The following is a 17744-nucleotide window of genomic DNA, read 5'->3' as shown; positions in this document are numbered from 1 at the left end:
GCATCATGGACAGCTGCACTGCAGACAGGAAATGTTTCTACACACACACACACACACACACACACACACACACACACACACACACACACACACACACACACACACACACGTGGGATGAGGCTGACTGTCTAGTGCTCAATAGTTTTGCTGAGTTTATTCATCAAACTAAATTTAATGAAAGGCACAATTTTGTCAAACGTACAAGAAGTGTATTTTCCAAAAACGTATACTTTTTTTAATGAACAATTTGAATCGCTTACTTTTACAATGCCACTTGTTCACACAATTCTTTGAGAAAAAGAAAATATTGTAAAAGTCTTATATTTTCATAAATTAGTCTTCCAAATCTTGATTTCAGGGCAATCATCAGCTCAAAGCGGTTAGTTTCATTAAAACAAATTAAAAAGTTGTCAATTACAACAACATAATAGTTCAATAGATACCCCAATTATTTCCATATCTATTTTCTTGATTCATAAGAAGCTATTAAAAAAGACTATCCCAGCCGTCCCAGGAAGAGCACACACACTTTGAACCTCGTGTGCTAACTACCAACAAAACATATGACAGCTGAAACAAGCATCAACTGATGGGCCAGAATATAAGATGTTAATATCAATGTGTATTTTGTATGTGGCATAACTAAAAGCAGTTTGGTAGATGACAATTAACAACAATCTGGGTAAAAGTCGAAAGGACTCCACTTGGATGTAGAAAGTGAAGAGGGTGAGGCTGAGTACGAGAGTGTTTCTGACAGGATGTGAGATGAAAACTCAGCGGGGATGAACAGAAAAACGGCAATGTTCTAAACAGATAAAGACCCATCATACAGCTTTTTTTCAACATAATTTGCCCTTTAATTCACGTCCTAAAACACTGTTTCCATTATGTTATGATAAATTATTTTGGCCTTGTGCTCTCATCATTTGCATGCCAATTGATAGTCGTGTCAAAGCCCTGACACCCGAGTGGGACTTGATCCCAAAGACGTACAGCTCTGGCTTCCACAGCTTAAACCTCCCTGCTCTTCCTGGATGTATCTGTAACTATCTCTGTTTCCCAGCTGGCAGCAAGCCGGTGTGAAACAAAGCAACTACCCTGACCTTGACACCTGTTTGATGACAATAACATCAGTTCTTTTCAGAAAAATAAATTACTTTTCAAATAGGTTCATCTCCGGTGCACTGAATGAAATAAAACATTCATTAACATGTTATCGCCTCGGTAGGGATGTGACAGCATGTGAGCTTGATTCTTGTTTTTTTTCCCTGGTTCTTATGTTTAATTGTTTGTTCTGGTTCAGACATTACAGTATCTTTTGTTATATCGCGAAGAAGTTATGAGGAAAGAACAGCACAACAGGATCTGTTATCAGCAGAAATAATAGCATGGCCTTGTTCTTGACCTTTTCAAAGACATAGCTTAATTACTCTGATGCACAGCTACATCCTCACTTTATGTGACATTACTACACAGTGTGAACAACGCTGTCCAGCAGGAAGAGACTCCGCTGATGGAGAGGGGAGGTTAGAACCTTCCGGAGGCTTGATGAGTCTCTCGGGCCTCATGCAGGTAGCAGGAACGACAGACATCAGTGTCAGCAGGAGAGGAGGCAGAAAGCAGATCATCGCCTCTTCTGCGGCTGCATCTTGTGATGATGCATCAGTTTTTTGTCGACCATGAAACATAAATATAGACGCAGAAAAACAATGTTCTTCTGTTCGTAGCATGCCTAATGACATTTCAAAGGAAGGCACATCAGATGTAAGAGAGATGTTGATGAAGGAATAAAGCAGGTGTTATTTTATGTTCTCAGTATTGTTTAGACATCGTATAAAAATACCAACACCAACTTTTTGTCTATACCCAATATGGCATTCAGGCCCGACCCTGTCAGTGCCGACTGGATCTTTACAAACAAATACGTAGTCTTATTTTTAGAAAGGTTTGAGCAGGCAGTGTTTAGAAAATGTTATACAAACAGGAGTAAATAGTGTAGTTAGACATGGATGGATACCAGTGGCGGGCCGTGGATTTTCTACCTGCGCATTCAGTGGATCAGCTGTTTAATAGCTGGGCACTGTTTATACAAACGTTAAGGATCAGGATACCAGGAGATGCATTTTCACAACCCCACTAATAGGAGGAGTGTCCGATAGCGTTGTTTTCCAAACGCGTTCCATTGTTCTTAATTAGTGAGTGTGTAAGAGGCTGCTGAGAGAAAAAGCGCTCACCAGCTTCTTTCTTACAGAGTTCGCTCACTTTCTCAAGCAGCAACTCTGATCGCAAAATCAGACAGTCGACCAGATTTCTATCGTCTAGACCAGATGTTTTTTTTTCTGCTGGAAATCTGTTCTTACAAAAGAATAACTCAAAGGGACTCAAAAAGTCAATGGATCAAACACCAATGTGGCAGCCCCATGGATGTATAATGGAAGTGAATATGGTTCACCCATCCTTGTCCCAACCATTATAAAAGATAGAATCTGCTGATGGGACGCATCGACCTGCAAACAAGGTCACTTATTGCTCTCTGCTTTACAAATGAGGATCCATGAAGGTTTTATATTTGTGTGATGTCCCGTTGTAAAGTTTATGGGCGGAGCGGTGATCGTACCAGACAGGAGGAACACCGGGAGCCAGAAACCCTTTCTGCTTCTGTGCTCACTGAGCGATTATAACCACGTCTAGTTTTCTCAGCATTATCAATTAATTGTTGTTTTTTCATTCTTAGAGTAATTTAAATGAAGCCCCCTTTGGGAATGGGCCCGAGCGTAAAGGACATTATGAATAAATATTTTGAAAAACCCCAAACAATTAATTTTCATAGGTTTAATTATCACCTTGATTACTAATGGTGATGAAACACCATTCATTTCAACTCCGTTCTTTATTAATCAGAGAACAGCTGATGGAGGTTTCTGATGATGCCAGTGAGTAGCTGTCTGTGTAGTTTATGGAGCTTCAGTGCAGCTTGTGTGGACGCTGCTGACGGCGGGGAAAACAGTGTGTATCTTATCCATGACAAAGGCTTAAGCCTTCAGATACAAATGAAAAAAAAATGTGCTGAACGTCTAATCCCTCCGGAGTTAAACAGGAGACTGACAAAAGCCGCCTCCCTGTCAACCATTTGGTGAAAACTGGCAGATGCGAGGACAGAGCCCTCACAGCCTCGATGCTGTAATTGAATTAGTGGCCGGATCTCCGAAATATTCTGTTTATATAAAAAAAATGATTCAGCAGTACATACCATGGCCAATGCATCTCATCTCTTTTATACATCTCATCTCTTTCCCCTGTCATATGAAACGATGCTCGTCAGGTTTGGTTCAAGGCAACTCAGGTTTAAAGGTCGGACATGGACCCAGGTCTAAAAGCCGGATATGAACCCAGATCTAAAAGCCGGATATGGACCCAGGTCTAAAAGCCGGATATGGACCCAGGTCTAAAAGCCGGATATGGACCCAGGTCTAAAAGCCGGACATGGACCCAGGTCTAAAAGCCGGAAATGGACCCAGGTCTAAAAGCCGGATATGGACCCAGGTCTAAAAGCCGGACATGGACCCAGGTCTAAAAGCCGGACATGGACCCAGGTCTAAAAGCCGGACATGGACCCAGGTCTAAAAGCCGGACACGGACTCAGGTCTAAAAGCCGGACATGGACCCAGGTCTAAAAGCCGGACATGGACCCTTGGTCTCTTGCTTTGTCCTCTGGTGTAAGGCTTTCCCACTCGCTGGACTGGTGAAGAGGTTAGCATTGGCGGTGTGGTAGGGAGGAGTTTCATTGTTCTATAGCGGTTCCCCGAAGCCATTACTGCCGCTAATTGGTGTGCAAGTATGCAAATAGAATGAATTCCATCCTCCAGCTGCACACAGGCACCACATGCACCAGCCCTCATTTCACCAGTATCACAACACACACCTCTTCTTTACACCGCACTCACAATGTAGTTGTATTATAAATCTGCACATGGTCTTTGCTACCGTGTATTGTGCTCATGTCGTAATGTACATGAGGTCAGCTAAACGTTCTACATTTTAATGGGAATCCTTCTCTAAGGCAGGTGCCAAAGCCGATTCCCACTCCGTGTGTCACAGGATGTGATGTCGCATCTGAACAGTGTACTTTGCTTAATTTCAAAAGCATGTTATATGCATTTTTATTTTTATGTTTTTGCCATGAATGCTTTTTAGTGATTAGCCTTTTTCTTCAGAGCTGAAACGGGGCTTTAAAGTGCGTTCGTTGAAACTCCGGACTTTGATCTATGAATTCTTCCACGGAGTCGGTGCAGTTAATCGCAACCTGTAATGAAAGATGAAAGTAACAACAAAGGGACCTGGCTCTGCTCTCAAATGGGTAAACGGGTCTCCTGCTGATCACACACTCTGATCCCGTGAAGGCTTTGAACTGGTACGTTGCTCTTTATGCCACCGTCTTTGAGCAGCTGCTTGTGTGGATCCGCTCAGACGTAAGTGAAGGAGACTCCTATTACAAGGTGGGAGGAGGAAGCTCTCTGAGCGTCACCTATCTGTCGGATTACATACCGTTATCTGACCAGTGATTAAGCTTGATAAAAGCTCATAATCTGTGGGATTCCTGTTTGCCACAGCTGACAACAAGCCTGTGTTTTTATTTTTTTTTGCCTTTTCTTGTCAGCGCAAATCCTGCAGCCTCAGGACCTTTTTGTTCGTTATAAGTCATCTTATTGCTTGTAGCTATGTGGACCAGTTGTTTCAATTCAATTCAGTTTATTTTATATAGCCCAACATCACAAATACAGGTTTGCCTCGGAGGGCTTTACAATCTGTACACATGACATCCCTGTCCCGGGACCTCACATCGGAACAGAAAAAACTCCCCCAATAAAGATAGTAAAAACCCTTTCACAGGGAAAAAAGGGGAAGAAACCTGAGGGAGAGCAACAGAGGAGGATCCCTCTCCCCGGATGGACAGAAGCAATAGATGTAATGTGGCCAGAATGAATAACGTAACGGAGTTACAGCACATTCAATGAATGTGACAGAAATTATTCATATAATGAGTAGTATGCATGGTCCATGATCCAGATAGCCACGACCCATTAAGCAGAAGGAGGTAGAGAGGAGGGGCATCCCAGAGGCAGTGGGAGGAGAAAGCAGGGCCATGGCAGCTTGCAGGCCTGGTTCCAGGCCGGTTCCATCAGCAGGGCCATGGCAGTAGGCAGGACCGGTTTCAGCCATATGCATCTGCATTGGAATCTGGTGGGAGACATTTTTGACATGTTCTCTCTCTCTCTCTCTCTCTCTCTCTATCTCTCTCTCTCTCTCTCTCTCTCTCTTAATATGCCTATGTGCTGTTCCTTTTTACCACTGAAACTAAAATAGGAAAAAAGAAAGAAAAGAAAATTGCTTCTTCGCTTCAAGCGATGAAGGCACAGATGTGTGTGGGTTTGACGCGGATTGAGTTCTTGCTGATTCAGAATGACAGCCGTCATTGTCTGCATGTCAAGGGCGTAACTGCATTGTGTGCTTTGCATTTGTTCGGTATTTTTCAAGTTACAAGCCTATTATAAGGTTTCTGCCTTGCTTCTTCTGGCCGTCAGTACGCAAGTGAAAAAGCCCTTTCCTCCGCAACTTTGTCCTGAGAGCGTTCGGAATAATGCCGATGGAGTCGTCTTCGGAATCATTCATTCCGAGGTCGTAAGAGATGAGTTCATATTCCAGTGTCCCCACCTCGAGCCCAATTTGCTGATGAAAGAACAAATGGGCTAAATGGTGAGTGCGAGTGGGGAGTCGCAGATGTAGTGCCAGAAAGCGAAGGGAAAAGAGGAGGCAGAAGCCTGCAAACCTGCTGTATTAGAGAAAGGAACACATGTCCCACTGATGGATCATTTTATGGTGGAAGAACAGCACCTGCATCTCTGTCTGTCTGTAAGTACTTGTGAAATGAGTCTGTTGAATGGTGACACCTGACTATTATACATCAACATGTATTCATTCATTCCAAAACAAACCAAAGATTACGCCTTTATTGTTAAAGTACAACACCTGTGTCCCGTCCCTGAAAGCCCTGGATGCTGAGGGACAAGTTTCATGTACTCTAACTATGAATGCACACAGAATATTATGAAACATTGACTACAAAGCAAAGAATCTGTCAACTTGTGTCCTTCGCATATCTCCATATCCACTCATCCCATCTACTGCTGCGGACTCAAGGACATGCAGTGTCCAAGTTGGTGCAATGTGGACACGTTCCATACAAAAAATAAAAACACATTGAAGCGCTAGCGCTCTGTGCAGAAGAGAGGGTGGGGCTTAAGGGCTCTGCGGTCTGAATCCAACATGTCTTCCGTAGCTGGCCGCTATATATATATATATATATATATATATATATATATATATATATATATATATATATATATATATATATATATATATATATATATATATATATATATATCGGTTCAGTAGTATGTATATATATATATATATATATATATATATATATATACATACTACTGAACCGATCCCATTGTTAATAGGGAAACCTATTCTCAGAAGTACGTCTCTAATCATAGTCCACAGACGGTTGGTGGATCGTGAAATAAACACAGGACTTTCACCCAGGATACCGTTGTCTGTGTCCTGTGTAGAACAAACAGTCAACATTGGCTTATTTTAATGTCACAAACACACTTATTTAATTCAAACCAAGTTTTGCTAAACATAACCAAGTAGTTTGTTTGCGTTTTTGTTTTGTTTCAATTTACGTTAACCAAGTGGTTAAAACTGCACTTTCTGGACCAGTGAAGATGTTTCCATTAAGAGTGTGGTCAAGTGATCCATTTAGGATGAGGTGTTGCATGATACTGTTGTGTTCTATAGACGTTCTCCAAAGCCATTATGGTCTAATTGGTTTCCAAGCATGCAAATTAAATGAATTCAATCATCTACAACACAGGTTCCACATGTCCTGCAACCAGCATTTACAGGGGGGCAAGCAATTAGAGCGCTTCGAATGGGCACACCCTCTAAACGTCTCCCGCTGTTAGGCTATACTCGCTGTTAGGCTATACTCGCTGTTAGGCTAGCTATACTTGCTGTTAGGCTATACTCGCTATTAGGCTATACTCACTATTAGGCTATACTCGCTGTTAGGCAATACTTGCTGTAAAGCTATACTCGCTATTAGGCTATGCTCGCTGTTAGGCTATACTCGCTGTTAGGCTATACTCGCTATTAGGCTATACTCGCTGTTAGGCTATACTTGCTGTTAGGCTATACTCACTGTTAGGCTATACTTGCTGTTAGGCTATACTCGCTGTTAGGCTATACTTGCTGTTAGGCTATACTCGCTGTTAGGCTATACTCGCTATTAGGCTATACTCGCTGTTAGGCTATACTTGCTGTTAGGCTATACTCGCTATTAGGCTATACTTGCTGTTAGACTATACTCGCTGTTAGGCTATACTCACTGTTAGGCTATACTCGCTATTAGGCTATACTCACTGTTAAGCCTCGTTCATACTTCTCCGTCAGGTCGACGGCGTACCTATGCCGTTGACCTGACGTCGTCGTTGAGCATTCAGAGTTCTGCGTCGAGGGAACGCGTTGCCTGCAATTAACCGCCATGCCGCCAGGGGGGTGTGCCTGTGTGCCTGTGTGGTTTCAGCGGTTATAGCCGAATTCCGGTCACAATAAACAATGGTGACCAAGTTGGAGCGGCTGGAGCTCATCAATATCGAAGAGCAAATGCTTATATTGCAAATGTTGAAGCGCAGGCGACAGAGAAGACGTTTGCAAAGGTGGTCTGTACGACCACTAAACCGGTCTAGGCTGGGAAAAAGCAACTGCCGAAATTACGTTCTGAGCGGACCAATCACAGCGCTTGCGGTCCGCATCAACGCGACACGTAGTTAGGATTTTTTGGAGGTGCGCGTCAGGCTACGGCGTAGGGGTCTGCATCGACGGCGTAGCTACGGCGTAGGTACGCCGTCGACCTGACGGAGAAGTATGAACTAGGCTTTAGGCTATACTTGCTGTTAGGCTATACTCGCTATTAGGGGCTATACTTGCTGTTAGGCTATACTCGCTATTAGGGGCTATACTTGCTGTTAGGCTATACTCGCTATTTGGGGCTATACTTGCTGTTAGGCTATACTCGCTATTAGGCTATACTCGCTATTAGGCTATACTCGCTGTTAGGCTATACTCGCTATTAGGCTATACTCGCTATTAGGCTATACTCGCTATTAGGCTATACTCGCTGTTAGGCTATACTCGCTGTTAGGCTATACTCGGTATTAGGCTATACTCACTATCAGGCTATACTCGCTGTTAGGCTATCCTCACTGTTAGGCTATACTCACTGTTAGGCTATACTCGCTGTTAGGCTATACTTGCTGTTAGGCGGCAACCTCTAATGGGCGACCTTGTTATGTAGAAAGCAAAGGAGGAGTTCAGGTCACGTAGTCTAGACTCTAGAGCAACACAGTCTGAGAGGAGATCTGGATGGATTGACCGAGACTGAAAGTGAGTCCACCAATAAAGTCCCTCACTGCACATGAAAACTACAATAACTTAATTCGGTAAAGGTTAAACCAGGAAGTTGGTCTGTAGGGACTTTGCGGGATGATTTTATTGTTCATCTTCGCTGCCTGTTCTTAACTGGGCTTACAAGGTTTGTTCAGGATGGTATTGATGTCACAAGAAGTGCCTCAAATATCTTATTTAATTAAACTACTTCGACCAATCTTTAGTGTTTTTTTGTTTGTTTGTCCTTTTATTCAAGTTTTGACCGAATCCGAGCAGAGGGTGAAGCAGGTTCAGCTTATTGAAGTGTGACATGTTGATGAAATACTTCCACATATTATTTCAGAACCAGGCTACTGGTGTGTCTCTAAAGGGGCCTGTTACAATGGGAAGCAGTGCCACACATATAAAGCTGAAAAAGTTCAAAGCCCAAAGCTCCATAACTGTAAGTGTACCTGGAGGCAACATCGCCATGGCAATCTGATGATGCTTCAGCATGCTACACAGTGTCAGCTGCACATACGGCCCAAAGCTTGGTTATTCTCTGGTAGCCATTTGGCCCTACATGTTTTCCACTCTCCCTTCCAGGCAGCTACTCCCACTCGACTATCGATTTTCTCTTTGCTCATAAGTGGGCTGATGTCAAGCAGGGAGGGGGGGCTCAGTTACACTTCCTCCCAAGACACCCTTTAAGTGTCCGTGCTGCTTTTTTCTTTCTCTGTGTGTTACTCAGATGTTGTAGTTTCATGTCATACGATGACGTCTCTTGGGAGACTACGTACTGACAAGCTCTCCTCTGCAGTGAGACGAAGTGAAACCAGAGATTGGGGTTGTTCTTGACTCGTCTTTCCAAACACAATCCCGAAGGAGAGAAAGAGGAAAAGATGAGGATAGATGAAGAATAAGTTACAGTTATGTAATCTCATGGGATCAGTATAAATGCTAATACGTTAATCAATGTTTAACTTTGTTAAAATCAACAAGGGTTGAATTTATTTATTTAAGTACAGTCCTTGTTCATCACAGAATACGTAAATCCCAGGATCATGCTTCGTCTTGGGAAAAGACCCTTAACATTTAGATGACATTTTAAAAAAATGCACCGACTCAATAATATATATCAAAAGAATTCAAAAATACATATAATCTTCTTCTGACGCGTGCTTACGTAAACTAGTGCCAACTAATCTCAACCATGACATCCATTAATCAATCTGCATCTTTTAGCAAAAAAGGAGATGTGTGTGCATCACGCTTATCATGCTACATTCCCGCTACATTCATGCTACATTCATAAGTAATCATGCTACCTTCATGCTACATTTATAAGTAATCATGCTACAATCACAAGTAATCATGCTACATTCCTGCTACATTCATGCTACATTCCTCAGTAAACTACCGTAAAAGTCGGGTTATACGCCGCTACTACCTTCGGTCATTGTCTCCATTTGCACCCCGCTGTAGCCAGCTGGCGCTCATGCTAGTTCCGTGTTAACTTCCGCTAGCTCTCCGCTAACTTCAGCTAGCTCTCCGCTAGTTCCCCGACAACCACCAAAGGTAGGGACCAGCCCCGGCTCTTCACCCGACTTGGGCAGAGGGGACTCGGACAGTAGCAGAAGCATCGGCCAGTAGCAGCAGCAGCGGGGAGCTAGCAGCAGGAGCGGGGAGCTAGTAGCAGCGCTAGCAAGCGCTGCTACTAGCACTGCTACTAGCGCTGCTACTAGCTACAGCGGGACACTGATCGGAGGTAGGAGCGGCGTATAATTCGACTTTTACGGTACACTTTTTAGTGGACCAATCCAATACGCAGGATGTTATTTTAATCTGCTCAAATGTTCCACTCCGGTGAGTAATATGTCAGTACAGAAGCTAAAGACGCTCTAAATTCCGTCTCACTGGGACTTTAATGCTAAGTCAGTGACTGAGCCTGGTTGTCATATTGTGATGGTCAATATGGGTTTGCAAAGATCAACTTTGTAATATCAATAATATTCTGTTGTATCGGCACCAATACCTTTTGGTTTCGGGACATGATATGCTTCTTCTCAGCCACTGTTGTATTTGAGTGTTGAAAATGTCACAAACATTTTTTTTGTTGTATCATCGAGGCCGGCGACAAAAGGTCACCGTGCGCGCTCGACCTCATCTAAAGATGTATTGTTCATTAAAAGTTCAGTGTTGGCCTCATGTGTGGCCCGTGGAGGGTTTCTTTCCAACTTCATGGCTGAAAATCAGGAACTTTCAACACGTCAAGGTTCGAGAAATGTGTGTGAGAATCTCTGCAAATCACGTTGTACTCCCAGTCACAGTTCCCCACAACACAGAGATATATTTGCTATGATGCCTGCAAATTTGGGTTGAGCACACTCAACCCCTGTGTCAACTGCAGTACACCAGTATGTGCTGAGAAGTTATACTCTGCATAAAGTCCATATGAGTCACTTGGAGCTCAGTGAATTGCCTTCTCTCTAAACAGTAATCTACTTTCACTACAGAGTCTGTAATATTGATGTTCCAGCTTATTGTTATGGGCCGTTCATGGGTGCTTAGGCTGGAATCCACAGCTTCATTGTAGTCTTTGTTTAATGTCTTCATAACTGCCATAAGCCTCATTAACATCTTAATATAGTCATTTGGAGTAAAACATCATTTATATGCTCTGTTCTCTGTAGGGGGTAGATAACATTTACACTGCAATATAAACATAGTATCTTCTGGCATATTTCATATGAAAGGGGAGTGCAGCATACTGTTGTGACTTGTAACTCCTGACAAACATATAATTTCTTTAGCTTCTAAATGCTAAACGATGTGTATGTTAGCTCGGTGCTAACCTTGTCTGTTAGCTGCTTGGTGCTCAGCAGATAGCAAGTGAAACTTAATCTCTACAAACAACACATTTACCAAAGGCACTAGATACATTGTTGTCTTAAAACACATTTGTTCATAGATGCTTTAAGTAATTTCTACAGCTGACGTTACCAAACAAGCGACGTTTGACAATATCTCCCAAAATGTCAAATCTATTTAATGTTGTGCAACTGTCTCATGGTGCAGTTTTAAAACATAGGAAAATCATATTTAATGTCATAAAACTTTGCACTGTGTGAAACTTTTGTGAATGTTTTATTGAACACTATGAAATGGTTAAAAAAACAGATCATTTGGGTTACAATAAGTTTATTTCTTATGTACATTAGCATGTGATGTTATTGCGTTATGTACGTGACATGGTTCTGTATGTCTTTAATTTATGATAACGTAACTTAAAAGTGTTGCCTTCGGTGTCAAACGGGATATGAACAGCGGTTTTCCTCATTGCTCAAAATAATACGTCACCTGACTTCCTCCTTTTCTTACATCATAATTATTATGGCCATGACTTGTAGCCGCCTCACACTAATCATAACAATGGGTTGTAATAAGCTAGCTCCTTGCACAGATAACTATGCGGCTTGTCACATAAAGTGCTAACTCATCTGACTAAAGTGATTCTCTTGATCGCTGATGTTTTTGCCTGTCAGATGAATGCAATCATGAATTTAAGGAGCCGCTAATGATGTGTCTGCCTCTCAACAATATGGGTTCAGGTTCATCCCACACAGTGAGGCCATCTGGCCCTTCATTAGCTTATGTGATGAACAATTAGCCCGCTGCAGGCTTTAGATGAGCATAACATAGCTGAGGTGACAGAGACACCAGACAAACGCACTCATATATCAACTGTTATAGTGACTTCAGGAGTTTAACTATGATTTAACAAATATAAATGTAGCTACTCAAACATTATTATCATTCATAACTTGGTTACTACAAAGCCTTGGAAACTCTGTGGGCTCTGTTAAGTAAAAAAAACAATCTTCTTATCTTCTTCTGGTGTTTAATGTTCTTACTCCGCCCTCCTGATCAACTAACAAAGAATAGTCGCTCTCCTAAAGGCAAAAGTTAGTTGACACCCCCTTAAAGGAACAGTCACACAGTCCTGTCACATGTAGCATCCATCTTGTCTACACACACCATGCATACCTGAAACGCCTTTCTTTTACTAATACATATTTCATATGGCTTCATTAATACCCCTTATTAATTATGATATCCCTCTAATGCATTGCAATTTACACATAAACAATCTGTATTCACTAGTGCATAGTCATAATAAATGTATTACAATTCTACAACTCCAAGTGTGACCACAACAATGACCCTTTCTTTGCTGTTGTTATCCCCTCCATGGTGCGTTTAACTGCAGCTATCCATACATCTCAGTGATGTATATTGAAAGGAATATGCTGGAATTTCCCCCCTCTGGGTTTAAACCTCTTTCCTGCACATTTATCCGGTATTGTTGAAAATAAACGTCATAAGGCATGTGATAAGCTATGTCTGTAAGATGGACGGCAGTTACCAAGTCTTACAGTCGTGTTCTGGATGGTGTGTTCTGGGGAGGCAGTGGTGAGCTGCCAGCAGGCATAATACACAAATAAATAAATATAGAGGTGAAGGTTCTGTTGTGCAGGAGAAGCCTGAGGGAACGGTCCTAAATGAAGTCCACACCTTCCAAGATGATGCAGAACACTTGTAGCCTGTGGCTGACCCCCCTCAAGGTGTACCGGGAGCACTTACAGCTCTCATTTGTGCCATTGGGGTGCGCAATACTTCTTGGCGTAACAGCCTCAGTAGAATGAAAAGGTGCCGATAGCTGTTCCCCCGGATTGATCTCTGTTCCTGTTTGGTAGGCCACACATGTCTCGCCGGGGCAGTTGAGTCTGAGAGCACGCTCGGAGGATGTGCGCGTCCTCGTTCGATGCCTCCACAGTTATCAGCCTGTCAACATTCGTCATGGATACAGTTTCAACCAAAGCGTGCATGCTAAAATGCTAGAAAATCCCCAGTGCAAACGCTCTACTCTGGAATACATTTGCCTGACTGCGTTCATACTAATAGTATGGAGAACAAGCATTTGCCAACATCATCAGAGTCAGATCAACTTGACACAGCTCGCATCATGTTGCTTGTCATGGGTCAGTCATCATTCTGTGGCTCTATCACTGTTTGTCTACGAGTATTTCACAGAATTAAAGTCTGCCCTAATGATTGAAACAGGCCTTTATTCCATGGACAAGGCCCCTTGGTGCTACAGCGTAGAGAGATGAGAATAAATGACGCTATTGTGAGTCCGCCTTTAAAGTGACAGTTCAACATGACAATGTTCCGGTACAGAAATAAATACATAGTTGGTTTGGAAGAACTTGTCTGATCTGCACAGACGGCCCAGTATACCCTTGGAATTACATTTCTGCAGCTTACTAATAAAGAGATAGTTTGGGTGTTTTTAAATGATGGTTGTATGAGCTACTTCTCCACAGTCGGTGGACCACCTGTTGGAGTAGTAGATAGAGTTTGGAGAAACAGAGAAGAGTAGCAGCACTGGAGCAAAACTAAGTACTGCTGTGGACTGGGGGGCAGCAGCAACACATATTTTTGACACCTTTTTCTTGTATTGTGGGTTTCTGGCAGTTTGATTGATTGGATTGACAAGTCAGACTGATAACTATTGTGTGCTGGGGAAAAAATAGATACTATGCATGTAAGGTAAAGAAAGAAAGTGCTAAAGACAAAAGACCCCTGCTATATACTACTCTCATGCTGAATACATGAGTGTCCTCCTTGTGATGAAATGCAAACATATGGCCTGTTTCTGTGCCCGATCACCAGCCACGGTCAGAGGGCTATTATCATGTCAGCCACAGGGGAGGGGGGGGGCAGCTTTACATGCACCTTGCTGTCACTTTGAATGCCTCTCTCTCTCTCTCTCTCTCTCTCTCTCTCTCTCTCTCTCTCTCCCGGGAGTTCAGCACAGAGGCACTAGCCGATGATGGGTTTCTCAGATGGAATTAAAATGTCTCGTCCCACAGCTGTCACCCATGCAAATTGCATTGTCTACAGATTCTATCGCTGAGAAAAGCCAGCAGTCTGTTTTTGTCTGATGCCTTCTTCCTTCTCATTTCTGTTTTGTTGTTGTCATGATGTCATTATCCGTGACACCGCCGCTTCTCTTGTTAATGTTTCCAGACAGTCATCTTTTAATCTCTCTCTCTGTGTGTCTTCGTTTGGCTGCAGGTTTACCGCCACTCCTACATGGCCTCCTACAGTATCTACAATATCCACACACGGTAAGTGTTGCTGTGTGTGGGGTAAAAGGAAAAACACAGTCATCAGCGAGACACTGAGGATTGCAAACACTATATAACACAGAGTCAGTAAAGGCTAAGTGCAATGAAAGTTTATGCTGTTCACATGTTGCAACGTGCGTTCAATGCAACGTGCTGACATACAGGATGCAGCCGCATGCACAGAGTCCATGCAGTGGCTCGGTTTTTAAAACATACATTTGAATTTAATGTGTTTGTGGTCCAGTATTGTCACATATCTATGCTATGTGGCAGGGTTTTCTGACATGGTGGGCCCATCCTCAGACAACATTGAGACCACTGTGACCTCCTCAACAAAACATTTAGTAAACAGTGTGGATGTACGGACAACTTTAACTGGAGAATTTAGATGACTGAGCTTCAGAAGAAGTGGCTCTCAGACAGGTTCTCCAGTTGTAGGGAGTGCTTTACTTCCTATGATTTCTGAAGTGGATGTACGGACATTTTGTTGCCATGCACATTGTTGAAGATCTCTTCTACGGGGAAATGAGATCATACAGCCTGTGAACTTCAGCAATGTTAAATAAATGCATGCGCAGTTATGACCACCAGTAGTTGGCCCTACAGTCTGTAGCGGCCAGCTGATGTACAGGTGGATCTTCAGAACATCCCACACAGAGTGTCAAAAGCGCTGATCCCAGACAAGCTGGGATTCAGACATCCTGCCGTGTCGTCACGGTGACGGGCAGGATTCCCTCCACTAATCGGAGAGGATTAAAACTGTGTTTGTCTGATGGGATTTGCCTTTTTAAACACAGGTGTTATTTTACAAAGCTTTGTGATAGATTCCTCAGATATTGTGCCATTCCGGCATATCACGCTATCGTGTTCTCTTCCTCATGTCATCTGGCTGCTGGTATCAGACTCTGGGTCTGTTGCCAACTCCTTGCAGATTTGAATTTGCGCCTCTTTGTTTTTTTGGACCAAGAGAAACTGAACCAGCATGTGCTAAATCACAGGGAAAACACTATTTAGTCGCCCATTTGTCGCTGCACCCAACTGTATTTTCACAGAAGGTCTGAGATAGTATTAAAAGGCCCTTTTCTGTTTATATTACAGGCCTTAGTGTTGTTTGTATTTCATGTCTCCAACTATTTTTGTTATTGATTAGTCTGCCAATTATTAATTGATTAATCGTTTGGTCATGTGAAAACAGTTAAATATAAACAGTCAAAAACCTAAACATACCTTGAACCCATCAATATTTTAGCATTTTTGCTTGGAATAGCCACTTGATGTTAGAGATGACAATGCTTGTTGTCTTTTCCTGCAGGGAGGTTTGGGAGCTGGACCCTCCTGAGGTGGTGAACTCGGTCCTGCAGTACGCCGCCTGGGGCGTGCAAGGCCAACAACTGGTGAGAACGCACAGAACCACATCCCATCCTCACCCTGCCTTTAAGCAGCTTAGTTAAGATTACAACTCTCATACTGTTTTATGAAGTTACTTATTTGTGTCTCATATTCACTGAAGCTTGCAGTAAGTAGTTGTAGTGTATTTTTAGTTAGATAATGTTTCAAAGTTACTGTACCATGTTTTCATCGATGTTTGACTGCAACAACAAGCTAGTTGCCAGAAAACAACGGATTCGTTGGCTGTCGTAATTTTCTGAACCAAAAATATCTGTCATGAACAGAGGTGTCAAAAGTATTCACATTCATTACTCAAGTAGAAGTATAGATACTAGGGTTTAAAAATACTTCTGTAAAAGTTGAAGTATCAACTCAAGCTTTTTACTTAAGTAAAAGTGTAAAAGTACTGGTTTCAAAACTACTTAAAAGTATAAAAGTAAAAGTAATGTAAGGGGAATTTTTTTTTCCATTAAGGACAAACTCTTGAGCAGTCTCAGGGGCCTATAGTGCACTACCCCACCTCCCCCAAAACAATCATTTTTCTAAAGGCCATAATGACTATAATGTTTTAAAATGTTATGTTGAAAAATGTGGGATGCACTAGGCTACCCGTTTCAGCTGCATATATGCCCATTGAAAATGATCACATTTTATTACAATGCAAATACATTAAAGTACCATATGTGTACTACTGAGCATTAACATGTGTTTCATGGAGCGGAAGACATGATAACTAGTTGCCTATAAGTATTGTAATACTGCAAAATAGGCAGCGATGGCAACTCCGACACAAACACTTAAAGCTGTGGTTCGCAAACTTTTTCTGTAAATAACATAATTGTGTGACTCATCTGTGCTTTTATATAAGTAACAGAATAAAGACAATTGCAATCACTTTCAAGTAAATCAGATTGCCCCATCAGACAATGTATTTAGTTACTACTAAATAGCTCATTGTAGAAAACAATAAGCTTTTGATTTTTTTTGCCAAACAAAACAGAATGAGTGCAGATATGTGAGCCATCACGTTGTATCAGTATTAGTGGCTGCAGTGAGCAGCTTTCCTCGACACATATGTTATAAATAGGGTAGATTTGATACGGCCTCTCTCAATTCATGCTCAATATTGAGCTTAGATCTGTTTTTTTATTTTGAGAAACACATTAGCAGGAAAAGACGAGCTCACGGAAACTTCTGGCAAAATGCCAAAAAAGAGTTGCGCATGCGTAAGCGTAACCTGTTGATGGCGTACCGTAACCATTTACCCGAAAGTACAGGCATTTGTCCATGTATGTATTAATGACTTAGTTTTATATCCGTGTATTTTTGTACTTTTGTAATATGTGAAGCCAGCAGCTCATTGTTGGTAGAAGACACGAGCACCGTGGCTCGTTTCACCTGCAGCAGGAGAGCTGCTCCGGGTTCAGAGAGCTGCTCCGGGTTCAGAGAGCTGCTCCGGGTTCAGAGAGCTGCTCCGGGTTCAGAGAGCTGCTCCGGTGCAAGAAGAACTCCGGTTGCTCCTCACATGAGAGCTGCTGTTGCATCTTCACCCTGGGAGCGTTTAAAACGCAGATATAGCGGTCTACTTTTCACGCGACATATTTTTCTACGCTCTCTGTCCGCTGGTGTTTGTGCTCAGCGCTCACCTGTGTGCACGTATCTGTG

General features: G+C 42.5%; 1 protein-coding gene across 1 annotated transcript in view; it reads left to right on the top strand.

Moving 5' to 3' along the window:
• dpp10 (dipeptidyl peptidase like 10) overlaps positions 1-17744 on the top strand; it is a gene marked incomplete at both ends in the record, with an annotated part of 187520 nt that overhangs the window by 144307 nt on the left and 25469 nt on the right. The window contains 2 exons of the mRNA XM_079231365.1: positions 14638-14690; positions 16003-16084. Of these exons, the coding sequence (XP_079087491.1) occupies positions 14638-14690; positions 16003-16084 (135 nt within the window). The remainder of the gene's footprint in view (positions 1-14637; positions 14691-16002; positions 16085-17744) is intronic.

The sequence above is a fragment of the Taurulus bubalis genome, assembly GCF_910589615.1.
Source record: "Taurulus bubalis genome assembly, chromosome: 15".
Lineage (NCBI taxonomy): Eukaryota > Metazoa > Chordata > Actinopteri > Perciformes > Cottidae > Taurulus > Taurulus bubalis.
Note: the sequence above shows the minus strand (reverse complement) of the source record. Positions and strands in the feature narration are given on the sequence as shown.